The following is a 26,152-nucleotide window of genomic DNA, read 5'->3' on the forward strand; positions in this document are numbered from 1 at the left end:
ATAAGTTTAATTCCCATTCATTTTTATTTACTCATGTTTATATTTGTACTTTTTTTTCATATCTCTAATCAGATTGATTTCTTTCCAATTACAGCGATTTGTTTAGCCGCCTGGGTAAACTAGTGACCCTTACCATGAGCAGAAATCGTATACGCACCATCGACGACACAGCCTTTGTTGGCACTTCTGGACTGCGGCATCTTCATTTGGATCACAATGTTATAGACTTGGAACAACCTTTGCTGGCTAACGGTTACAAGATTGATCGCTACTCCCCATTCTCTTACATGACCGGTCTAGTGACCCTCAATCTGCGCAACAACTCGATCATATTCGTCTACCATGACTGGATGTTTGTGCTGACCCAGCTGAGGGATCTGGACTTGAGTTACAATAATATAAGCTGGTTGGGCTACAAGGATATGCAATTCCTGTCTAGGAATAGAGTGCACGTCAACATGACGCATAACAAAATAAGAAGAATCGACCTGCCCGAGAACGTAGATTTGGGAAAGGACGCAAGTACGAGTCTGGTTCATATTGATCTCAACGATAATCCGCTGGTCTGCGACTGTTTGATCGTCTGGTTTGTCCAGGTAATAAGGGGAAGCCATATGCCAGAATACGCCAAGAACTTAAAGTTGCGCACAGACCGACTGACTTGCAGCTCGCCAAACGATTTAATGGGCGTTTCCGTCCGACAGTTGAAACCGCAGCAGTTGATCTGTCCCATGGACACCTCGGAGGATCCACGGGAAAGAAAGTGTCCAATTGGCTGTACGTGCTGGGTTCGAACCTTCGACAAGGCACAGGTAGTAAAGTGCAACAGTGGCAACCTAACCCATGTTCCTCGATTGCCCAAACTGTATCCGAATATGAGCTTAATGGAGCTTCACCTGGAGAACAACACTCTGCTCAGGCTGCCTTCTGCCCATACGCCTGGTTATGAGAATGTAACTAGTCTGCATCTTGCTGGCAATAATCTTACCCACATAGATGTGGAGCAACTGCCTCCGAACCTCATGCATCTGGATGTTAGCCAGAATCAACTGCAAACGCTTAACGCCACTGTGCTGGGCTTCCTCAATCGCACCATGAAATGGCGATCGATAAGGTTGTCTGGAAATCCGTGGATGTGTGACTGTACCGCCAAGTCTCTGCTTCTGTTTACCCAGGATAACTTTGAGCGTATAGCGGATCGCAATGAAATGATGTGCATGAACGCCGAGATGCCCACCCAAATGGCGGAACTGTCGACAAATGACATTTGCCCCGAGGAGAGAGGTGTATTCATAGCCCTGGCAGTGGTGATTTCTTTGGCTGGTCTTTTGGCTGGTTTCACGGCGGCTTTGTACTACAAATACCAGACAGAGATCAAGATCTGGTTGTATGCTCACGAATGGCTCCTGTGGCTTGTCACGGAGGAGGATCTGGATAAGGATAAAAAGTTCGACGCCTTTATCTCGTACTCGCACAAGGATCAGAGCTTCATTGAGGACTATTTGGTGCCACAATTGGAGCATGGTCCTCAGAAATTCCAGCTCTGTGTGCATGAACGTGACTGGCTGGTCGGTGGACACATTCCGGAGAATATCATGCGTTCTGTGGCGGATTCAAGACGTACCATCATTGTGCTTAGCCAGAACTTCATCAAATCGGAATGGGCACGTCTGGAATTCAGGGCGGCACATAGATCGGCACTGAACGAGGGACGATCCCGAATTATTGTGATCATCTACTCAGATATCGGTGATGTGGAGAAGCTGGACGAAGAGCTGAAGGCCTATCTGAAGATGAACACCTACCTGAAGTGGGGTGATCCGTGGTTCTGGGATAAGCTGCGATTCGCGCTGCCCCACCGCAGACGTGTCGGAAATATTGGCAATGGTGCCCTGATTAAGACAGCACTGAAAGGTTCCACGGACGACAAGTTGGAGCTTATAAAACCGTCACCGGTGACACCGCCGCTGACAACGCCACCCGCAGAAGCCACCAAGAATCCGCTGGTGGCGCAGCTAAATGGCGTTACCCCGCATCCGGCCATAATGATTGCCAATGGCAAGAACGGACTGACAAATCTGTACACACCTAATGGCAAGTCGCACGGTAATGGCCACATCAACGGCGCCTTCATCATCAACACAAACGCCAAACAGAGCGACGTATAGGACTGGGAGAAGGCGGAGCTATTCCAGTTCGATCCCGACGATGAGCTATTGTTCCGTTAAAGAGAAAGAAGCCCCCGTAAACCACTGCCACTGAGTAACTAGGTGGTGAAAGCACCCAGCTGAATGTAAAAAGTCTAGAGAATATTATCGATTTCCTCGTGTTTGGTCAAGTTAGAAACGTCCCTTCCTAGGTTTAATTATCTTGCGCTTGTAGGAGCTCTAAGGAAAAGTTAATGAAAATTTCAAATTTCAATATTTCATGTGGCCTTTGTTGAAGAAAAAATGAAAAAGAAAATATTAGTTCGAGGATGGACGGAAAGGAACACACAAGCTAGTTTTACCACATCACTCTGTTTTAAGTGTTATATGTAAGCTTAGCCTAGATCCTGTGCAGACTCTTGTAGACATAAAAATCTCATTTATTTAGTAATTATTTGTACATTAAGATTACTTTAGGCTGCCGCATGCAAAACTGAGAGTAGCTCAAAATGCTAAAACAACCTTTGAAATGACCACTTTTATTTATATTTTTTTTACCTTTGAATGGAATCTCAAATCAATATTGGGAATCTGAATTTTGAACACATCGAGCTTTATTTCGAACTACCAACTACTTATTATTTGTTAAAACTCAATCTACCTACCACTAAGTAAAAAAAACCACTTGCAATACACATATGACGTATCCAAATAGTAGTTTAGACTCTGTAAGTGTGAACAAACATAGCAAAATCAGACGAAATGAAAAACAAATTGCCTTCTTTGTATGTATATGTATGTATGCTAGATATGTAGAACCCAAGGATTCATATTCGATTGCATAACAACACCGACACCCTGCCCCCGCCCACTCTGTACATAAGCTGAATAAGAATTTCTGTACTTTTCCGAAACGAGAACGTAACGCACCAGATTTCCTACTCACAACTAACACGAATATCAATTGTAATCTCACGCCCATTTAAATGACGCTATATAAATAAGTACATAAGAAGCGATTACATAATTCAACCGACTACACACACACACATTATCACATGTCATTTACCAAAACAATTAGGTTAGCGCCTCCTCACTCATATGAAAACAGAATATATCGTCTATGATACGTAAATGTAATTAAGCTAAAGTATGTGTATATCGTCTAAGCTATAGATTATCTCTGATATGTAATACCTAAGGTACCTACAAATTTATGCAGACACACTCATCTACTCTGTAATGCATATATATGAGTAAATTAAATCTAATTGTATATGGAAAACACATACAACGCAAATAAAATATATTTTAAAAATTTATTCAATTCGAGTTATTTATTTATCACTGTTAAGTCTATTGAAAAGGTAAGTTAGTACAAAGAAATTGGTTCATGTATATATATTTCCTTTTTGATTTTATTATTTATGTATACATTTAAAATTGTACATTTAGCCGTTTTTTAATATGGCTTGCCTTACTAAACTAAAACAACAGAAGAGACGAAACGAACATTAAATAAAGAACATATTGGCTTAGAATAAAATACAAATCGGTTCAAAAGGAATACCATAAAAATTGCACAAAAGCTGCACTTTTGTTTTAAAATTGTTAAAATATGAAATCACATATAGTTAATGGAAGGATAAAAGCTGCCGCGCTATATTTGGTTACATATTGCGAGCCTTTAGCGAAAATTATGTACGTTTTAAGCAATTGTCCTTGGCAATTCTCTGGCGAATGCAGGCCGCATTTATCTATAGCTATAGGTACGGGTTAGGTTCGGGAGTTTCCTTTACATACGAAGGGTATATAAAATATATAATGTGTGTATATATATGGTTCCGTTAATTGGTTTCTGTAAGTCGTCGTTGTAGCCTACGCGTATTGTACAATTTTATATCAGCAGTTCGCCCCCATCTTATCATTACTTTCTTTAGTTTTCCCTTTTTGTTTTTTTCTTTTTAGTTTTTCTTAGCTCACAATCAGTTTCAGTTTTCAGTTATGTCTTTGGTGTTCTATATTACTCACTTTGGGATCTTTCGTGTCTTTAACTAGCTACCCCTATTTCCGTTCCGACACCATTTCCCCCAGCCCCATGCTAATGGCTAATAAGGCGTCCGACGACGACTTGGTTTGCTCTGCACCCCCCTAAAGCAGCATGTCATCATCGCTCTCAGTGAACTCTCCATTGGGCTCTAACAGCAGGTTGGCTTCCTCATTGGACTGGACCTGAAAGGAGAGCAAACAAAAAATGATCTCTTTAGATTGCAAGAAAGTAAACTATCGACTTTATAAAATCAACCAGAAATGGTTTAATCAAAAAAACTTTTTTTAAACATGAAAGAAATACATTAAAGCGTAGTCTAAAAATCCAAATTAAAAGCTTATGAACGACCTACCTACCCGAGAATATCTCACCGCGGAGTTGCTGCGCCGGAAAAGGCGGCGGACACGCTGCCTTCGCGCTGGCGAAAAGGCAAACAGGCCCAGGCACGTTACACAGAAGGTCACCGACAGGATGGCCGCCAGGATGGCTGGAAATGAGGAGAAAACATGACCGGATAAGTGACGGATTAAGGGGAGAGTCATTTGGACCAGCTGCACTTACTGCCCACGGAGGCCGTTGGCCCGATGGGAGTAGCTGCCGGATCGGGACCAACTGTTGTTGTCGTTGTCGACGTGGCCGCCTTGGTTGGCTTACCCGCTGGCGATGCCGGAGTAGTAGTGCTGGTGGTAGTGGTGGTGGTGGTGGTGGTTGTGGAGGTGCTGCTGCTGGTACTGGTACTGCTCGAGGAGCTGGTAGATCCACCGCCTTGAGCATCCTGCTGGGCTGCACCAAGGGACAGGAACTCACAGATGCTCGGCGTTCGTTGCACATAAAGCAAATTGCATTGCTGGTCCTGCAAGTAAACGGATTCGTGTAATTAGAAACTTTCTTCATTAAGGGCTGGCTGGGCAAAAATAAATAAATAAATTGATATGGGAACGGGGGGCATAAATTCCAAGTAAAATACGAGTGGACCCAGGCACAAATTCGTGGCGCAACAACTGCTTGCAGCTTGTTTCCGGCATCCTGCCGCCGAGCAAAAAAGAAACCCTTGTGCTGTGTTCTGTGCGCTTGTAACACTTTCACCCAAAGACCATTTCCGGCGCGACCAGCGACTGCAAAATGAAACAGCAAATGTGCGCATAATTTAAAAACTTTTGCGGCACAACTGCAACTGGCAACTGCAAGTGGCGAGGCAAAAACGCTCACTGGCTGGCGAGCTGGCACAAACTTTCCCGTCACGGCGAGGCGCCGCACCAGACACGAACATGTCCGCGAGGAGTGGGTGGTTCGGATCCATGGGACAAGGACGAAAGGACGGAATGGCGGAAAAGGGGGCAACGCATTAAAAAGTTTGCAGCCATTTAAAATCCCATTTCATTGAATCGCTAATTTTCCAACAACGTCGCTGCCAGTAGCAGTACCAGGAACCTTGTACACAGATCCTTTTTGTTGCTACCCAAAAGTTGTCCTTCGTTCTGTGTATATATATATAGTTTACTATAAATGCACACATACACTTGGAAAAAGCATGATATGCTATTTAATCAAGAAGTTTTTATACAAAAGGTATGTCTTGTATTTTATTCTTGGAAACTGGAATTTTTCGGCTTTCCAAGATGTAAAAAAATAGTCTTAATATAAAATTGTTTTTTTTTTTAAAACTCAATAATTTTTTAAGTGCACAGCCGAGTGCTATTTTCCGCTTTGCAGTTAAAGGATTAAAGCGTTTTGGGTTCCTCCAGCGATAAGCTGAAACTCATTTCCCCCATTTCAACTTGCCTGCCAAGCTGACCAGAACATCTTGTTCGACTTAACCTGTTGAGTCAGCTGAAATATTCCGATGTATTAGCTGCCTGGGTATGAACCTACGAATTGGAAATATTAAAGATCCCAGAGAGCGTGTCAAGCAATTAACATCATCGGATAATACATATGTACAGGCACACACACAAGTGGCAAGCCAAGCTCGCAGGCAGTGGGTTCGATTCGATTGTTGGCAGACGACAGTCGGTTAAAGCGGGGTGGTGGGGGTGGCATTTGCCATGTGGGATACAAAATTTGGGATGTGAACTAAGGGGGGTCAGAGGCCGCAACCCGCATCTGTGACATAGCAACCCAATGGCGACGGCATTTGGAAACGTTTGTCGGAGGTGGCAAACAGCTTGCAGCCGCTTTAAATTTGGGTCAATTGCCTGGTGCCACAAATGCAAAATCGAAGCCAAACAGGACACCAAAACGGGACCTGCTGTCTGGATGGGTAAAACATAAAACTATCGATTTAGAAAATGGACCGGCAAATATTTTCAATCACCAGCGTTTCCCGTGGCGTAATTTTTGCGTAATGGACCTCAATGCGGTTGGCTGATGGTCGTCGAGTGCTTTTGGCATTTTATAGGAGGAGTAGGTGTGTGGTAGTAGGGAGTGCATCAACCTCAAGCACTAATTGCAAAACGTTTTTCTGGCAGCAAGTTAATGCAATTGGACCTGGGCCACTACTAATTACGAAGCATTGTACTTGGGAAATATTTCAGCAACCTGCGGTTAATTGTCGCCCAAGCAAAACAAACAATTATTAATTAGCTTAAAGAGAGTCGGGCAGCTGGCTGCAATGTATGCTAATGATTCTGCCTCCTGGAGAAGCCACAACAAAGTAGAACCCTTGGTCATTAGTCAAAGTGCTGCAGGCAAATGCAACTTAATTATATTATTACACACACATGCACTTTCTCTCTTTCTCTCGCTCTGTAGGTGCAGCATAAAAGGCTGGTATGTAATTCAATTTCCCTCTACCCACTACCACGACTGCCTGCTGGCATGGCAATTTCTGGCTAATACCACAACCAAAGTCCAAGGGTCACCTGGTCAATAGATGAAGGGGTCAACCCTGAACAATGCATGCATATCTCTACATCTGATCCGAAATGGGGCCAGCACCTGCATCCCTTGATGACAACAAAGACTTGGGCGACACGAATGAACCCGGGAAACAAAAGCTCCAACCAGCAGCTAAGAGCAGGTGAGGGTATTAGACAAGAAGCAAGAAATGCAAAGCGAACCGCAAAAACAGAAAATATGAAAAGACAAAGGACACAGCCACTGTTGAAAAGGGCTGAAAAAGAGAAAGATGCACAGGCAAAGCCGATTGCCAAGTGGTAAGCATAACAAAGGACACCTGCCGCACTCCGAGCTCCGAGCTTCTCAGTTCCTTTAGCTCCTCAGCATCTTCTGACCCCCTGAACCCTCAACCACCCACTGGCTAAGTCACCGCCCAAAACCACCACCACCATCATTCCAAGGTGGCGGTCCTGCTGCGTCAGTTAGTCCCTTGTTGCCCTTTTCCGCACACATATTTCCTACATTTTCGCTTTGAAGCCCAAGCTCTGTGCCTTGTGGCGAGACTTTGAGAACGGACCCACCAACTGCGAAGATTTCTTGTTCGCATTCACAAAACAACCAGAAGGTATAAAGGCTGAGGGGAATAATTTCAGGTAGTCGGAATTTGCATACCCTTGCTGTTAAGCTGGCTAACATTTCACATAAAAGCCAAGTCTGAAATGTTTTAAAGATATTTAAAAGCAACCAATAAAATCTGAATTTACTAATGTATGGGAATAAAACGGCCTGAAACGGTCTGATTATTGACTGTATAAATTATACATATATCCCTAAGAAACCTATATAACACCCAGTTAGGGCACATAAATAAAAAAAAAACATGCAGAATAACCCTACAGTTGCCATTCCCGCTGTGTTTTTTCTTTGATGCGCATTTTGCAGGGCGCTGAAAAGCATGCTACGCTTTTTGTAATCCTTCGTGGAGCCAAGAATAAGAACCAGATGCGTTGTTTACTGATTCAGGTAAGAGGATACATACAATACTTTGTACTTACACTCGAAATGGTGCTGCTGCTCTCCGTCTGGTTGCTGCATATCAGCCGGATCTGGACATTCATCGTGCCTGTAAGCAGAGTAAACATAATAGGGGCATTAGTTTCGAGAGCACTTTAATTAGTTCCAATGAACCCACATTCAAAACAATCTTAACCCTAATAAAAGCATACAAAAACCAGCAGTAGCATGAGTAACAGGAGTAGAGCAGAGACAGCCCCGAAAGCCAGGCTTTTCACTTTAATGGCCCAGACAAAGGCTGGCATCCTCGCACACAGTATCCTTATCAAAATTTCAAATGATACAGCACAAGGGGGTTAGGCAAAGTGGATTGGGCCTGGACACCGCAAAGTTATCGCATAAAAGCCAAAAATAATTATCACCACAGACGACAACACAGCTCCAGCCAGCTTCGGCTGTTGGTTGTCCTGGAATTCAGGCTGCTACTGTTATTCTCGGTCAAATGCTCAGCCCAAAATGCGTATATTTCTGTGTCTGGAGCGGGGTAATCAAAGCCACCAGCTCCGGTCACAAAGCCACACAAAATCTACAACTCGTTGGGATTTGGGCAGGCCAAGGTCTCATCTTCCTTCCACCAGCTTCATCACCCACACCCACACACACATTTCTGGTATCTGCTAACGCCTGTCACTGGGCATATTAAAATTGTCTGATCGTTTGCAGATTGCGCATTGTCGTCCCACAATGGCGAAACAGTTTGTGTGCCGCACAGAGTTTTAAAATAATTCCATTTTACGGCCAGGGCTGAAGACAATGGAGATGTGTCATAATTAAATCGTCGTCAGTTTTATTTGTCAAAATAAAAACTTTTTGTTTTAATGGCAAAGTTTTAAGTGCCATGCAATGGCTCGAATAAAAATCATTGTGCAAATATAAGGCGGCTAAACCCGGTGGCTGTGGAGAAATCTCGTCAGAGGAAGCCGTTTGCCTCTTAAGCCTCCACTCCTGGCCCCCAAAAAATAAAACACCCATCTACCATTCTGCCACGACTGTCTGCTCTCTGCATGCATTAAATATTCATGCAGTAGTATCACATCAAACAAAAAAAAAAAAACATAAAAAGCAATGTATAGAAAAAACAGGAAAAGCTCCAGAGAAAAAGAGAGATTTTCCCAAGTGCAGCAAGATTATTTTACCGCATTATCTCGTAGACAGTTTTTTCGTTTGCTAGATATTTTTTGTATAATTTCTTGTTGTTGTATAATTTCAAGCACTTTACTTGCAGACGGACAAAAAGAATCTTAGTTAAAAAGCAAACTACTCAAAAAAAAAGCCACGACAAGTGCCCGAAAATGTCGCAGTTGCTAGAACGGCGCCGCTATGAAAAAAATACGAGTGCCAGCGACAAAAATGACGCGATAAAATGCCGGCAGGATCCAAATGGTGTGGCGGTGCAAGAAGTGCCGGCAAGGAAAGTGCATTGGGCTGTACGCCAAATCTAATGCGATTCCTCCGTTTTCACACAAAACACCCGAAAGCATACCAAAAACAAAAGCAACAAGAACCAAAAAAAAAAAGGCGAACGGAAAGCCAGATAAAGAAGGCAAACAAAATGGCGGCAATGCGCGCGTGTTGCGCTAGCGGAAAGGGAAGCGGAACCGGAAACGGAAGCGACAAGCGACTAGCGACAACTCAGGCTCTCCTGCTCCTTGAACCTTCAGCCGGTGGAAAGCGACGGGTTATGTAAATCGAATTAGCCGGACTGCAAAAGGACACACACTCACCTTCTCTGCCGCAATTAGGCGACTCGTGTGTGAAGAATATGTTGACCAAAGCCTGTGAATAGTCCGTCATCGCCTTGCGATGCTCTCCGCAAATGTCTACTGACATCTTAGTGGCATTGTAGTCAATCTGAGGGCGGAAAAATGCAATTTAGCTATCTCGTTCAACAACCATTTTCAGTGCAACTCACCTCAATCTTGCCATCCTTGGTAAACGGTGCACTCTTGAAGTTGAAACTCCGTTGCAGCTCGTCATGCACCAGGTCGCAGGTGTCCGGACTAAAGGTGCACTCGTGCGGCGGGCAAAAGACATTGGTCTCCCACTCGAAACTGTAGGCACAGTCCTCAATCGAACGCAACACGGGTTGTCCCTAAATGGTAGAAGAGAAGGGACGGACAGCCATTAGGGGCATGCAAGCAATTTGCACCAGAAATGGGTCCAGTGGCCATGAAATAATCGCATATCTGTGCTCCAACCCAACCACTCAAAGCTGTCCGCAGAAAGCCTTGCAAAATGGCGACTCCTTTTGCAAAGGTCCTTGGTGTGACGATTTTCGTAAAGAACTACACTTAAAAATGTGCTTTTCAAAAATATCCTGACTTTTTTCTGGTGCATATTTAATTATTTTTAACTTTCTCTTTTGAACCTACGAGTTACTAAACAATTTAAAATTCACTTTATTTTTCATAATCTAATTTATCAGGCCATGTGATCCAGAATAGTTTTTAGCAGTGTACTTACCCGACCTGCACGCATATTGCAGTTGAAAAGGATGCGCGTGGAGAGGTCCGTGGTGTTATCTGTAGGACAGGGGTCTCCCTTCAAGTACAGCAACTCGGCGAAGGTGCGATTCCTTTGCGACAGTGACACCAGCGGGAAACCCATGCTCTGTGGACGAGGAAAATGTGGTGGTGAAAAGGGGGGCTTAAATCAACCTCGGCGAAAGCGAAATGTTTAACTTTATGTCTGAGATTGCGGCAAATAACTCGAAATCCCTGTCTGAGCCACGCACACGTCTCTGTGTCGCCCACTCCACTTCTGGCTATTTCTGCTTGTTGCTATCGTTGTCGTCGGTGTCCAGGCCAACCAACATCGTATCAGCCGGACTCAGAGTGGAGTGGCCGGCACATCGATGCGATGATAACTGGCATGCAGGACATGCTGGTCCGAGTAAGCACAAACGACAATTTAATGGATAGTTCAATGGCATAGAACACTCGACTAGCAGGAACTAAACTGATTTTCTATTGAAAATATATATGATATGAAAAGCACTTTTAGAAGATACCCGATACCCGATTAAAGAATCTGTTTTGTATATTTAAAAATATTAAATAATAAAAAAGATTTATAACTTCCCAAGCAAAAGTTTAAAAGATAGTAATAAATATCTACAAAATGAGAATGTTTTTATTCAAAACCATTATCGTTAAAACTTATTTTTGATTAGATAAACTTTGGAAATATTAATACTCATATTAATATTTTATAGAATATTTCCAAACAGCAAATATTTTTCAGATATTCGACCTGCTTGTCGCCTGTGCAGCTGTTGCTGCCCTCATCGTTGGAGCTCGCTAACTGCTGCTATTGGCAATCAGGCAGCTTAAACGCTGCCAGCTATCCAACTAGCCGGCCAACGACGTGAGCTTAATGCGCAAAAAGCAGGGATACTAGGACTTGGAAAATGGGCAATACGGGGGTCAGGCGCAAGAGGCAAGTGCATTGGCGTTCGAGTGGCACAAGATTTATGCTCGGGTCAACAAGGTCGATGGCGGCAAGCGTTGCACATGTTGTCGTCTCATCTTAAACGTATTAGGAGCAGGACTTTCCAGTGCCAAGCTCTTGGCTCCGATCTCATTTCGTATGCAGCTCAGGCGATGTTTTAGCAGTTTGCTCTATTATTTATTGCTGCCCGTTTCACTGGCCAGTTTCCTGCTCTTCTCTCCTTTGAAAATCCATTTGAAAATCAAAATCGCAGCTAATGCGCCATCAGCAAATACACAACGAGATTGTGATAGGAATGGGTATCCTGGCCTCCTGACCTTCAGTCAGGCATCCTCATTAGCATGGATGGGGGTATGGATGCTGTGAGCTGATCTAAAGGATATTCCAGGGGAAATAGGGCAAATCGAGGGGACTTTGTCGGCGCCAGCTTACCGACTTAAAACGCAGGCAGCAGTTCTGCTCGGCAGTAAGTTTTCCCAGTAGCTTGCTGTGCAAAATTTATTGAAAAACTTTCTTATCGCATTTGAACAAGCGAGTAACTTCTCTGTATGTTTCCGTTTGCCAGTGTGCGTGCGCCTGGATATTTGTGATTATTTTTTTTAAGTTTCGCAAAACTTTCCTCTCAAGGATAACAGAGAAAAAAGGAAATGCCAGCGACGACTGCCCGGCCAGACAGAAAGTAACTTAATTGTTTGCAGATACAAATAAATGAGTTGCACAAAAAAAAAAAAACAACCCAAAACACACACACACAAAGGACAAGGGCTAAGGCAAGGCCAAGCTCACAACAAGGGACAGGAAAACAAGAAGAAAATCTTGACTTGATTGTTGGAAAATCTTTGGCTCAGCCAGGGAAACAAATCGAAAACTTTAATGCGCTGCACAGAAACGAGAAAGCTGTAGAAGATTAAAAGAACTGTTTTGGATTCTCAAAAGGATTTCAGGACACGACATTTATTTAGGTAGCTGCTTCTAATTAGTGGCCAAGTTCTTAGCCCTTAACTTATATGTATTTTGGATTGCGAAGAGATTGTTTTCTTTTCTTACTTGGATTGAATTTAGAAGTGAGTGGTCAAAGAAGACAATGGGGAGAAATAATAGGGGTGAGTAAGAAAGGGATTTGAGGAATTGTGTTCCAATCTGATTTGATTTAATCTAAAATGTGGTACGAAGAAGGTAAGGTTTTCCTAATAAAACAGAATATTTTTAGATTTATTTCAAAGAAGTTAAGAACATCATAAATTAAAGCTGGTCAGTATAAATTAATAGAATCAAATGCATATCTCCCGATGTATAAACTCGTATATACAGTTTTTTTCCATCTTAAATCGAAGAAAAAAAGGACAAGGCCATGCTTGAGTTGAAAAGCAATAAAGATTTCCGCAAGTTCAGCGATTCACTAGAAACATGCCAGCGGACAAGGAACCCGGAGGACCAAAGGACGGTCTAGTGGGCGGTTCAACTGGCCTGCGGTCGCATTGACATTATAGCCGGGTCGAGACTGAAACTCACAGGAATCCATGGAACTACAACAACAATGGTAGGAAGGAGGCATGACATTGAGGGACAGGACAATAACTGGGATAACAATAAGCACAATGGGAGCTGAAGGACGAAGGACAAGGCAGGACGAGTTATTCCCCGCATTGTTCAGCTGCTGCTGCTGGCAAGGCATTCAGCTGTTTGCACAACAATTTGATCAATTTCATTATTAATCCGATTTGATGGGGCGAAGACCCCCATCGGCAGCCATTTTGACGATTTTGTGGTTATTGTCGGAAGTGCAAATGCAAATGCAAATGGAGATGCACCCACCGCAAGTTGGAGAGGGTAATGGCCAAGGGGAATGGTGAAGTGCTGGATTGGGAAATTGGGAAGTGGGGGACCAATTGCCATTCCAGTCACATGAACGTTGCCAAATTTGCACTGGCACAAGTCAAACGCCCCCATTGAGTTGACAATGGAGTCCCTGCATGCCAATGAATTGACTCGCACTCGCAGCAATCCAAGACGAAATTCCCAGCAAAAAATCAAACGTGTCGCTGATCCGGGTTTCCTTTAAGTCAAGCGAACCAGGCGACAAATGTCTGGAGTGCCATCCCTTAACCCCCTAAAGACAATTTTAGTGATTCAAAGTAAACACGATGAGAAGATTTGAAACATAGAGTTGATTATGCGAGATGTCACTAATGATTTTACGCTAAAAGATCTTCTAGTTTTGTATTAAGAAAACTCGATGATGTAAGAATTTTAAAACTAGTATTTACTCAGTAAGCCTCCTGTAAAGTTGGTGGAAAATATTATTTTCTCATAAATATCTAAAATTTTGGTGACTTTAGGCAAAGAACTAAAATAACTACTAAAGTTCCATTCTTACTACCCTTTTGCCTTAAGTCTCTTTTTCAATATTTTTTATTCTCTATTGTGTTACTTATCGGTGACTTGTGTACATAGTGGGTTAATGGAATTCCCCTTGGGATTTAGCAATGCTTCTTTCCATTGTAGCTGTTAGCCTGGGGATATGCAATGGCAGCACATTAAAATATGTGCATGCGATAACGGCTGAAGGGGTACTGGGAAGTTGGGGAGATGCCAAGATGCCAATGCAGGCGACAACGTTCGACAACTGCCAATGAGTGGGCGTGGCTGCGGGGCAGCTGGAGGCAGCAGAACAGCAGGAGAAGGAGCTAGGACACCAATCAGGGTGGGGAACTTGGGGATTGGGGTACGTTCAAGTGCGCGTCAGCAGCTACGAGCAGCACATTTCCGTTTCCGCACACGAAATGCTCTGGAAACGAAGCATTTTCAAAATGCAAAACGTGGCGCAAAATGTAAACAGGGATGGAGGTACCAAAAGGTACACAGAAAAAAGAATATTAAAATAAACAATTTGCATTATTAGTGAAACATTTTTGGGATCGGTTCTTGTAGTACTTTGCACATTTTTGTTGTCCTTCGACCTTTGCTTATCGATTAGGCAATTTATATGCATTTTATATACTTTTCTGCATACACTGGACTTTGTAAGTCAATACGAAAAAGGTGGCTTCAAAACTTTAATTTTGATTAAAATAAATAAGATACCTTTGAACATATTAAAAAAGCCGAAATCTGAAAATGTTGGTCAGTAAAAATATTTCAAAATAATATTTTTTTAATAAATAAATAACTTTTCAGCTTCATTACTTTTTTTCCTGTGATCTATTGCTTTATACAGTAAATGGAGGAAACAAAAATAAAGCAATAGAATTTTTATAAAAATATATTTGCCATGACTGCGTTATTTCTAGGCCAGCAGCATGAAAACAAAGCCGATGGCACTTTAAGCCGCCACCCACTTGGAGCCATATAGAAAAGCCCATCTGCCCATCCGCCCAATCAACCCCGCTAACGGAAATGCTTTACAGAGCACGTCGCCGGTAGGCACACCCCCTCGACTGCCCTCCCCCCTACACACACACACACACACACACAGATACATGCACACATGGATGCTGCTGGCCGCTAAAAGCTGTTTTTACAGATATTTTACCCCCCAAGCCGCATTTTGCCATTTCCTTCCGTTCCGTTTCGTTACGTAGCGCGACGTTACGTTGACTGACCTTACGTTATGTTCACATATTTCACTCGCGTGCTGCCAGCCACAAAACTCCGGCCCCCTACTGCCATTTAGACCAGAGGCTCCACCAATATTTTTTAGCAGGGGTTCGGAAAATGTTGTTATCATATTAAAATTAGTTTCTCTAATGTTTCTCTTTTATTTAAACCACTTCAAAATAATTGCTTCAGGGACATAGTTCAAAGGTATGATAACTTTACATAAAAAGAAATTAATATTCAAGACGGTTAGCCAAAGATTATTAGTGGTCTCAAGTAATTAAAACATGTTTTCCCCATAGAGAAGGGTCTTAGGACCCTAAGAACCCCTTGTGACCACAGCACTGCCTTCCCAGCAACTTAACTGCCTCCTATCCCTACTTTCCACTACCAACTCCAGCGCATTGCCATTTCCAACGCGTACGTGCTTATTTTTTAGCAGCTTGAACAATGTTTTTGCTCCCGGGAAATTTGTGCAGCTTGTGATAAAAGTTAGAGCCGGAAGGTGCCAGAATGCGGGGTCGGAAAGGAAAGGGTTCGCTCCTGGTGGCGCGAGAGGTCGACATTTTGGGCCTGGCATACGGAAAATACACTAGAAAGAGCGATTGCCTCCCCCTTGGCATGCATCCATTGTCGCATGCAATTATTGTGCTGATTGAAGTGGGGCGAGTGCGGTTGGCGGGGAAACTTCGCGGGGAGCCCTATAATTCATCCAACTTTCACAACAAAGTCAACCTGGCTGGCACTAAGCCGAAACTCAAGCTGCTGAAAGCCGCGAAGGCCACATAATCGAGATGGCACGCAAACAAGAAGTAAATTTAAAATATATGAATTCTACCCATAAATAAGAAGATCTTTAAATACAATATTCCCTTAGAATCCCTTCCAAATTGTATTGAAATAAATGTATTCTTTTGGTTTTCAAACTAATATAATGAAAACTCAGATTAAATCTGTGATAGACCCATTTTCTCGGATATGTGGAATGGTTAGATGAATGAATTATTGATTTCAAGCAAATCCTCTCCAATTATCTCATTCATTTGCAAAGATTGTAGCCGACGTCGGGCATTAGGGATAGCAGCAGCGTTTTTTTGACCATTTTGTGGTCCTGGCAGAAATCTCATTTCAAGCAAATTTCATTGCATACTTTTGTGGGCTTAAGTATTTAGCCACCGAAAACCCCACAGAGAGTTGGACAGTTGCTGGACTGACCCACTGGCCACATGCTCAGCGAGGAGATTTTTGGCATTAAACAACTTTTGGCCGCTGTCAACGGCAGACAGTGTGAGCTCGACTACGAATCCCCAGTCCCCCAGTACGAGGTTCTTCTTAATGAAGCAACCAAATCCACTGGTCAGTCCCTTGGGGTCCTAAGGATGCTGAGATGGGCGAGAGGTTCCTTTTTTTGCTGGTGGGATGTGGCCGAAGCTTAGCAATTAGATTGCTGCATATTTAATGCATGAATGGCGCCACAATTTTGGGCATTTGACCAAAAGGCCACGACCATATTGAGGCGTTTATGAGGTGGAAATACGAAAAGAGAGAAGGACTTAAATTACGAGCGTTTCCCTGGGCGTCCGTCCACTCATAGGTTATGTGCATGGAAAGAGTTTTAAGCACATAAGCGGCTTTCTTTCACGTGGCCAACACACCCACCCTTTGTGGCATTTTGTAGTAGGCATATACACCACTGGTCAAGATAATATGAGCTTAATAAAATTGATTTCATAATTTGCCATAAAAAACCTTAAGAGAACTCATAGTCAACTTATATTCGATAAATAAATAATTAATTTTAATAAATAATTGATTATTAAATCATTTTAGTATTAGCATTTAATAATTTTTCATAGTTCTTATCATTTCAGTCTTGAAAATATAAAATATGCAAAAATATTAAGAAGAGTAAAAACTCCTATACTTCCAACCTAATATCTTGCCCGCAGCTGTATATGTATGTATGCATATGGATTTTCAGATGGTACTTACACGCTCCTCCTCGGGGGCGCCGGCGGCCGTCACTTTGGCCATGCAGGCAGCAGATCCGCCGGCACAGCCTAATTGGTATTTGGGCACTAATGGACGGCACACATTCAAAAAGAACTGCGAAGAAATAAGAGGGCGAAACGGAATGGTATGGAGTCGGGTTGAGTTGAGTGGCAAAGACAAAAGCCAGCAAATTACGGTCTGGTTTTTGGGCTTTTTGCCTATGGGAAATCAGGGACTACAAACGAGCTCACCTTAGTTGTCTTGGGCACCAGGTTCTCCATGCTGGCCGGCAGGTCCACTTTTGCCTCATAGTTGTCGCTGGCGCTAATCAATGGCGTTAGGTCGATCAGCTCGTCACCGCTGCTGCCCAGACCATCCGTCGTGTGGTCCACGTAGATGGTGGCCTTGCATTTAATCGGCTCCCGGCAGGCAAGCGGCGTCTGATATTGGATCAACAGCTGACAATTGGAGTCCTCAATTATTTTCAAAGAATCGCTACCACCAGCAGCGTTGGCTCCATTGTCCTTCGTGGCATTGTTCGCACAGACAAACTCGATTTTCGTCGACCAGCGCTTGATGCCCGCTGCTGTGGAACATTCGGCACCATCCTCGTACAGCAAATACAGCGAACCGGTCTGATTGAATCGCAGCTGGGAGTTCGAGTTGCCCAGGCTGATGGTTGTGGAATTCTCCTTGTAACAGGCGCCTGCAAGTGAACGGAAAGCACGGGCAGATCAATTGAGTGTTCTACGGCCAAACGCCAAGTTCCAAAAAGTCAAAAAGAAAAACAGAGACCATCTCAAAGGCAAACAAAACACGAGCATAGCCGGCAAATCCTAGACGAAAAAAATATTCCCTAACTACACTGCACAAAATTTTGTAGAATTTCTGTATGCTTTTCCCTAGACTTAAAAAATATGTTCTAGTTAAAACAGTCTCTAAAGAGATTTCTTAATATAAGCTTTCCAAATGTGAGATATTGTTATTACAAAAAGATCCTTTTCTTGTATAGTAAAATCATTTTCCATAGTGCTCTTTTAAGGGCAGGTCTTTTACCTCCTGCAAATGAAGCGTTAGTCGCTAGGCGTTAGTCGTTAGGAATAGGGATAACAGGAAGCGGCAGTAGAACCAACTGGACATCAAAGGCGAAATTAATTGTTCTCGTTGTTTGTCAACTTGCAAGGAGGTTTTTTCTTGCTAGGCCCCATCTACGAGAATGTTCAAGCAACTGGAATGCTTTTAGAGCCGCCTCCTGCCAGGAACATCTAGTGTTGTCTAGTGGCATCAAAATCCAAGGACAACAGGCACGCATCAATACCTCTATGCATAAATGTAGAGGAAACATGAATCGATTCAAAGGCCTTGCTTTTCCAAATTTTGAGATTTAATTGGCTAAATATAACATTAAGTTGTTTGGAGAGCTAAAAGCGTCCTGACAACTCAATTTTATGGAAATAAACAGAATCTCCACTTTGCCCTGCAGTTGTCGTTTTTGGCTCTTCCCTTTTCAATCTTCCATTTCACTTGCAACCCAACAATTTTGAGCAATGTCACTCACATTTGCCGGATTTTGATTGAGCGCCCTAGAGCAGACAGCATTGTGATTGTGATTTGACTAGAGTATGGTAATTTCAGACCCCTTCACATCGCTGCTCCATCCTTCTCTACTCCTTCTATATTTTTATACTTTATTGCAGACATCGGACAAATATCCACACACACATGCAGGATCAAGAGCCATGACCAACAACGAGAAAATACCAAAAAAAAGGAAGAGAAAAAGACCAATTGAGGTGGCTTTTGGCAAATCGAAAAAGAAATCGACTGTCAACTAAATTGATAAATGACATTGTGGGGCTGCGTGACAATATATGTAAGAGTATGTACGGTCTGTACACTCCACTGGAGTAAGCATATATGTTCGAAACAGGACTTGCTGGTGTCCTGTGGAAGCATGCAATTGAATTTAGCAGACCACAAAAACTGAGAAGAACAGAAGACGTCCTCTAAGGACTTGATTGTACAGTCGGACTCAGAGCAGAATATTCACCTTTAAAATGGTTCTTAAAAATATGTTTTAAATTAGAAATATGCAGTTTAAAGGATATACAACTAATTCAGATGTCACCTTTCACCAACTTTCAGAGCTCCAAACTTATTTTTAAACTCATTTGAACTATTATTTCGACCGCAGCTGTGCCTGGCATCCGGACAACTCAGCCCATGATGTATTCTTGTACATACACCTTGGGTGGAAATCATTTCCTTGTCAAGATTATCCAACGAGATTGACCTGGTCACAAACACAGCAATACAACCCTCGTAAATTGAATCCCAATGCAATCTCGGTTCAAAGCAGCCTTGGGCCTCGCATTGCGGTCATGAAACAAAACATTGTTTAAATTCCGCCTATTGCTGAGTAGGGTTAAATATAAGGAGCTGACTTTGTGGCATTGATAAGGCGAGAGTGGCAACGGTATGCCGCAAAATATTTTCGGTCCAAAAACCAGGGGGGCCTGTAAATGGTTAAGAAAACCCCGGGCAAATTGAATTTCAATAAGAAAACATCGGAGGCAAAGGGCCAAAAGTATCCCGAAAAACATTGACCAGCAGCAGCAGCAGTTGGCAGCGAAGGGGTGGCAAAAACCCGGCAGAAGCGAGAAAAACAAATATAAACGATTTAGTAGCTGCCTGATGCCACTTTAGATGGCGCATCCAGGCCAAACAGCTGCCGGCAAGTGTTAGTTACGGCTGGCGAGAGCAGGAGAAGGAGAAGGTTCGGTTTTTGTCCAGTTCGGGCCAAATTGAATTTGCCCGCCAGCAGCAACAGCAGAGCCAACACAAATAACCAAGAAAAGCTGGGGTTGTCGGAGCTCCACATAAAAAGGAGTAAAATACGAAAAACAATAAAAACAGCAAATTGAAATTATAAACAAAGCAGCAGCAGCTCAAGAAAAACAACAAGCACAAAAGTGCTGTGCCATTGGAATTTGATATTCTCCAGATTTGCTCAAAATATGTTAAGATTATCTTATGTAAACTAATGCAAATGTTATTATCCAAAGACAACAAAAACCAAACACAAACTGAAAAATAAACTAGTCTGAAAATTAAAAGGAAGTGTCGTTCTAAGCTAAAAATAAGATAAGATTAAAAACAGGCTTTCTTTAAGAAAAAACTCAATAATTTAACGTTATATAAGTTGTACAAAATTTGCCAAATTTCCCCAAATGTCAATTAATTCTTTTATTATTGTTAATAACTGCGCTAAAATGTTTAATACGACCGAATATCATCTAAAATCACTCTTTTATGAACTGCAATTTTCAAATAAAACCAATAATAAAGCTCTTTATAAACAGTAAACCGAACTAAATTTGCTTAGGCAATTATTTTGACAAGGTGCAATTAAATGAGGCCTGCCTGATCATATCACATGCTGCAATACGTATGGCCATACGTATCCCCCCGCCCAAGCTGTATCCAAAAATGCAATTTGCCGGGGCCCGCCATAAATAAATATAAAATGCAGAACGAAAACGCAAATGAAAATTACACAAAATGACAGGGAAACGCATGCTGCATAAGCAATTAACAGCAGCAGTTGGGGAGGCGGGATTTTATATGGGCGGTTTTTTGAGGGGGATTTGATAGCTGAACGTGGGGCGTGGCCATAACTCACTTGCAGTCAGAGAACGGGCCAGGGCCAAGCCCCTGCCAAATGCCTTCAAATATTGAATTCAGCTATGCAAACCAGGAGATTTTAATGCCCCATCCGGAGGATGAGATGGGGTGGCTACAATATGCCGTCTGCCAGTGTCAGCTGGGCGCCAAATAGCGAACTTTTAACGCAGTGTGTGTACACTGGAAAAGGGATTCTTATTTCTAAGCTTAAAAATTAGATTTCCATAAATTTTTCTTAAGTTAATATGAACTTCAACTTTTATTGTTGTTAAGCCTTAAGTGTTTCCTGACTATTTATACTAAAACAAGTCTCAAGAATTATACATCCTTCAAATTTCAATACCTTTTTCTCAGTGTAATAAAGCGCCAGCTTGTTTACAAAAGCGCTAGCATGTCCTGCTCCCCACTTTCGCGCATGTGTGTGGGTCTGCTATTTGCCTAACAAATGAAAATTTCATGTAGGTCTCTGCCTCATGGCCTGGACATCAGTTTGGCAAAAGGGAGCACACACTTATTTATTTGTTTAGGCCCAGCAGTGGGCCATGATATCTCTGCATACATACTATATACATACATATATATGTAGCTGAGGGTCTGTGTGAGCCGCGTTATTCGCGAGAGAGAGAGCCAACCAACCGAAAAGGACACGCCAACGGATATGCGTCTGCAGTCAACTACGAATGCAGGACACCCAAAGCGAACACCCAGATACACATCCTGGCTCTGCTTGAGCTGCTGCTCCATGGATACCATATACCAGATACCAAATACGAGACACGTTTCACTTGCCAACAGCCCACATCAGGAAAAGTTGTTATTTGCCATGGCCAACCGTCCCCTATGTTGATGCAGCGCATATAAAGCACATAAATAGAAAAATATCAAAGCTGCGGATATGTTGGCATTATATGCTATATAGCATAAGATTATGCTCTGGACGGGCAGAGTAAACTATATGCTGATTTTTAAGCTTTTATTTTGGGGAAAAAATAGAAAAAGACTGCATTTAGCTTTAAAAATTTAAACATCTGAATTAAATTTCAAAGTTTATAAAGGTTTCTTGACGAGGATTTTTAATAATTTGATATTTGCATCTGCTTTTGAAAGGAATGATAAAAAGAATATTCAATTTTAAAAGTTCCCGGAAAAAAACACTGACAAGCAAATTGATAACTTGTTATGCCATTTTTTGTTTAACTTTATAGCCTTTCGGGTTAATTTTATTTTTTTCGAACAATAGGGCATTTTTGTTTGCCTTAAAAAATATAATATTACATTTTCACAGAAAAAGCCATTAATTGATAATTTGAATATTTTGAAATTTAAACCAACATTTTTTAACCTCACCTTTTATTAATGAAACTCAACGCTTACAAAAATAAATAGAAGAGCATTACAAGGGCGTCTACTACGTTAAACTTATTACTGACGTCAAAAAATGTAAATTGAATTTTCACGTGGAGCCAAAGGATAACCAGTTAGGAGAACGTTCTGACCAACCCACAGGCAGACTCGTAAATTATGTAAATATATGACGGACCACATCACAGATCTAAATCATTATCATCATACCCTGGCTTTTACAACGGCCAACACACGAGTGCGGGCGAATGTGTATGGACATATGTAGAGGGGCCTACAAATAGCCACTCGTGTGCGCTTTAATGGAAACCGGATGAAATGGTCAACACTTGACCGGACCCTTACCATTTTTTCCAGCATTCCTCTCCGGTTGGTTACCAAGACGATTATGGCCATGAGGGCCACTCGAGCGGAAGAGCAATAAAAAATCATTAATCCCGCACAACAAGAGTCCTCGAATCGAAAAGGGTTTAAAGCTTAAGCAGGCTATACTCTACTCTAACTTTGAGCCCAGAACGCCCGTTTTAATTACGACTCTTTTATGGCAAATAAGTTGTGCTTCAGCACTTAAATTCTATATTAATATTTAAGTGCGCAAATGGTCGACTTACCGCCATTTTCCTGGCAGGGCTGCCCAGCATGGGAGCACACTGCAATTGTATAGTTCTTGCCGTCCTTCATCAAAGTGTGGGCCGGCTTTAAGCTAAGCGAACTCAGGTCCAGCCTAAGAAGAGAAAAAGCAGGACTTAAAGTTAAATACTTATTACAGTATTAAATGATGGGGACCACCTACAGCTCATTGGTAGAAGTATATGCTGTGCAGGGATCAAGATCGTTACAGGCCAGAGGAGTGACAAAGTTGAACTGGTAGGTACAGGAATCGGCTCCCAGACCCGCGAACTCCGGATGCGCATTCTTAAATGACATTATAACTAAAATTATTAATATTCTTAAGATACCTAAGATACTCACCCTTATAAACTTGTCACAGCTGAAGTAAATCACGCTGGTGTAGTTGGCGCTAGAGTTCTTCGCACACGGTGTTGGTGACTCATGCCTGAGCAAAAGCTGTCCGTTCTCCACCACCGGCTGAGATTGTACATTTCCAAAATTGATAAATCTAGGGGGAAAAAGTTTGACTAATATTTTAACAATATAAGTCAAAAGTTTACCCACCGTTCTGTAGAGTTAGTAGCATTGGGACTATACAGACAAATGCTGCTCCCTGGTGGACACATGCTATTTTCTCCGTAGAGCACCGGCTTACATACATTGATCAGGAAGAAGGCGTTCTGTCGATTGCTGGTTCGGTAGTTACTATCACTGAGCGGCATAAGGTCAAAGGTGCCATTCGTTTTTGTGTCCCGCACACTACAACTATTCGATTGCAGCGCATCGGGTATGGGAAGGCAGGCCAGTGGAGTCTCATAGTTGATGTAAAAAGAACAGGCATTGTTGGCCTAGAGGAAATTAAGAAGGATACTTCAAAACTTATGGTCATAGCTTTAAGAAACCCGCCAGTTTCAAGAGATTTTCTTAATATTTTAAAGACAGAAAAAAGTATAATTACTAATCCTTACATAAGGCGTTATATGTATCGGCTGGGCATCCAAAGTATAGTCACAGCTGAGCATCACATGGAGCTGATAGTTGGGATTGCTGTCGGTGCCATTTTCGCATTTTGCACCGCTTTTATACTCGAAATACATTTTACCATGGTTGTAAAACAACTCATGTTGGCGACCTAAGATTTAAAAGAATCTTAAGGGGATTGCTTTAAAAATGTGCTTAGAATTAACTTACCTATCACATACTCCTTCCCCTGTTTTTTAAGGCAAGCTGCCACATTTTTTTCGCCGTTGCAGGTTCTGGAGAGATTGCCGCATACGTTAAACTCGAATTTTTCGCCATCAACGCTTTTCACCACATGAGCCAGATCCGAGAGAAGGCCATTGAAGTCGAAGGTGCTGCCATAGATGGGCTCCTTAATCTTACATCCTGGGGTAGAAAATTTCTAAGGAAAATGGATTAAAAGTTATAGGGTAAGCCAAAAAGTTGTCCAATTTTATTCTTTTTAAATTTTTGGACATAGAATTTTTGTTTTATATTTTTTACTTTTTTTTATGTTTATCAATTTAAAATGTTAAATTTAAGGTTCTAGTAATATTGTAGTTTAATAAGTAAATTATTATCATTAACGAACACTTTATATTTAAGAGATTAACGTAAATTCTGTATATGTCTCTCTATGAAATTCAAGGTCACTTCTGAAAACTTCTTGGAAAAAATGTGTATCCTGTAAATTTATTCACCAAAACCTTTCTTTCTAATTCAACACTATTAGGTTATAATACGTCCTTGGTTAAAAACTATTTCCTTCATGAAATAGAACATTTTTTTATGAGGAATTCAACTTTTATGTTATTTAGCATTTCAAGCTGACTTATATAAAAGTAATATGAACAAATTTGGGAAAATGTGTACCCAGCGGTAATTTCCATCTCGAAAAACTATATATTTTTTCAATATATTAATTGCAATCTAAGAACCAAACCCAAATGCGTATTACTTTTCTAATGAAGAAAGATACATTTTATGTGTTTTGGAATAATTAAGTTTTTTCAAACGAAAAAATATAACAAGGCGCTATGCACTGCTTACCTAGATTGTGAAATTACCAAAATTAAATTAGATATTTTTTTATGAAGATATTTAACATAAATTTTAATTCTTGTCAAAACACTTCTGCTAACTTCTATGGCTCCTTTATGACTGTAGATTGATTATTGGCCAAGTTAAATGACTTCTAACAAAGACTGGATGCGATAAGCGACTGGAAAACTTGCAACTGGAAAGCCAAATTCGAGGTCTCGGCCAAAAGGCAACAAGTGCGCAGTGGCAACAAGCAGATAAACTTGAAATAAAACTCCCACCGCTCACTTGCCACCCAAAGGCCGCTCGCCGCCCACGACTCACTTGCAACCAACATACCGCCCACTTGACACCTACTCACCGCTCACATGCCACCCACAAGCTGCACCACGGAAAACTTGCAACACACCACCCACCGCTCACTTACCACCCACCCACTGAACACCGCCCACTTACCAGCTGATCATTTGCGTCAACGGCAAAACATTCGCCGCAGCAAAACAACACTAAAAACAGTGTAAACAGAATTTGGCAACGCATCTGCAGAAATTTAAAATACATGTACATATTAAATTTAAAATTAATATTTTTCTCAGTATAATGGAAATGTATGCACCCACCTGACGAAATTTTTCCTGCGTGGGAGCTGCGCAGTCCTTTTGCAAACTGCAACGCATTTTGTCACCTGCAGGCTCTGAAATATTTATTTTACACAAAATGAGTCAAGCGCACTGGAAACCGTCTGCACTTTGCTTATAACTGTTTGTTAGTAATTCCCCTTTAAGATTATCACTTTTGTTTCGCGCACAAAGCAATTTGATTTCCCTTATCACAAGTTAACTGTTTATTTTGAGAGAGAGCCAAGTTGTTATTGCAATTCCAATTGGCTCTCTGCTTCGATTTTTCAACGATGATCCGATGGAAATTTTTTTCTACGTGCAGTACACCGAATAAACAATGCCCGGTGACTCAATTGCACGAAAGGAATTATGCCGCACGTGAACAATGGAGAAATGGCTATTATTACACTAAATATACCTTTTTATTCGCGGCTTAGTTACCTGGCCAAAAACACAACAGTACCAATTGGAACTGTTATTTTACGTTTACAAGCGAATAGTATGGGCCGAGAAGAAGTAAGCGATGTAGCAATATGGTAACACTGGACGAGCAGCTGTTGCGCTTTCAAATACACAAAGTCTACGTATACTACATAATCAAATGGTGAATGTATGCAATAGACTTACCTTGAATACCTGTTTTTATATCTTTGTAACATTAAGCATATAATAGGCGTAAAAGAAAT

The 26,152-nt window shown here is 41.8% G+C and overlaps 2 protein-coding genes across 6 annotated transcripts in view; one reads left to right on the forward strand and one right to left on the reverse strand.

Moving 5' to 3' along the window:
• LOC108115790 (protein toll) overlaps positions 1-3,469 on the forward strand; it is a 44,845-nt gene extending 41,376 nt beyond the window's left edge. The window contains exon 4 of the mRNA XM_017227362.2: positions 95-3,469. Coding sequence (XP_017082851.2) covers positions 95-2,168 — 2,074 coding nt within the window. The 3' untranslated portion in view covers positions 2,169-3,469. The remainder of the gene's footprint in view (positions 1-94) is intronic.
• On the reverse strand, positions 3,466-25,953 carry LOC108115791 (cation-independent mannose-6-phosphate receptor). 5 transcript variants are annotated; one of them, XM_017227364.2, is made up of 18 exons: positions 25,885-25,953; positions 25,467-25,540; positions 25,303-25,386; positions 23,998-24,208; positions 23,775-23,938; positions 23,371-23,654; positions 23,167-23,314; positions 22,988-23,109; positions 22,806-22,918; positions 17,400-17,854; positions 17,149-17,262; positions 10,573-10,719; positions 10,022-10,201; positions 9,834-9,960; positions 8,091-8,158; positions 4,759-5,050; positions 4,554-4,684; positions 3,466-4,379 (listed from the first exon to the last, which is right to left on the reverse strand). In XM_017227364.2, exons 2-18 carry the CDS (start codon positions 25,521-25,523, stop codon positions 4,299-4,301), a joined length of 2,778 nt encoding a protein of 925 aa, XP_017082853.2. In that variant the 5' UTR covers positions 25,524-25,540; positions 25,885-25,953; the 3' UTR covers positions 3,466-4,298. The 5 variants fall into 5 exon arrangements, with proteins under 5 accessions (XP_017082853.2, XP_017082854.2, XP_017082855.2 ...); XM_017227365.2 differs by having other exon boundaries at positions 25,908-25,952; XM_017227366.2 differs by having other exon boundaries at positions 4,569-4,684; positions 25,467-25,936.
• Positions 25,954-26,152: the final 199 nt, after the last annotated feature.

Source organism: Drosophila eugracilis, unplaced genomic scaffold, assembly GCF_018153835.1.
Source record: "Drosophila eugracilis isolate 14026-0451.02 unplaced genomic scaffold, ASM1815383v1 contig_367, whole genome shotgun sequence".
NCBI lineage: Eukaryota > Metazoa > Arthropoda > Insecta > Diptera > Drosophilidae > Drosophila > Drosophila eugracilis.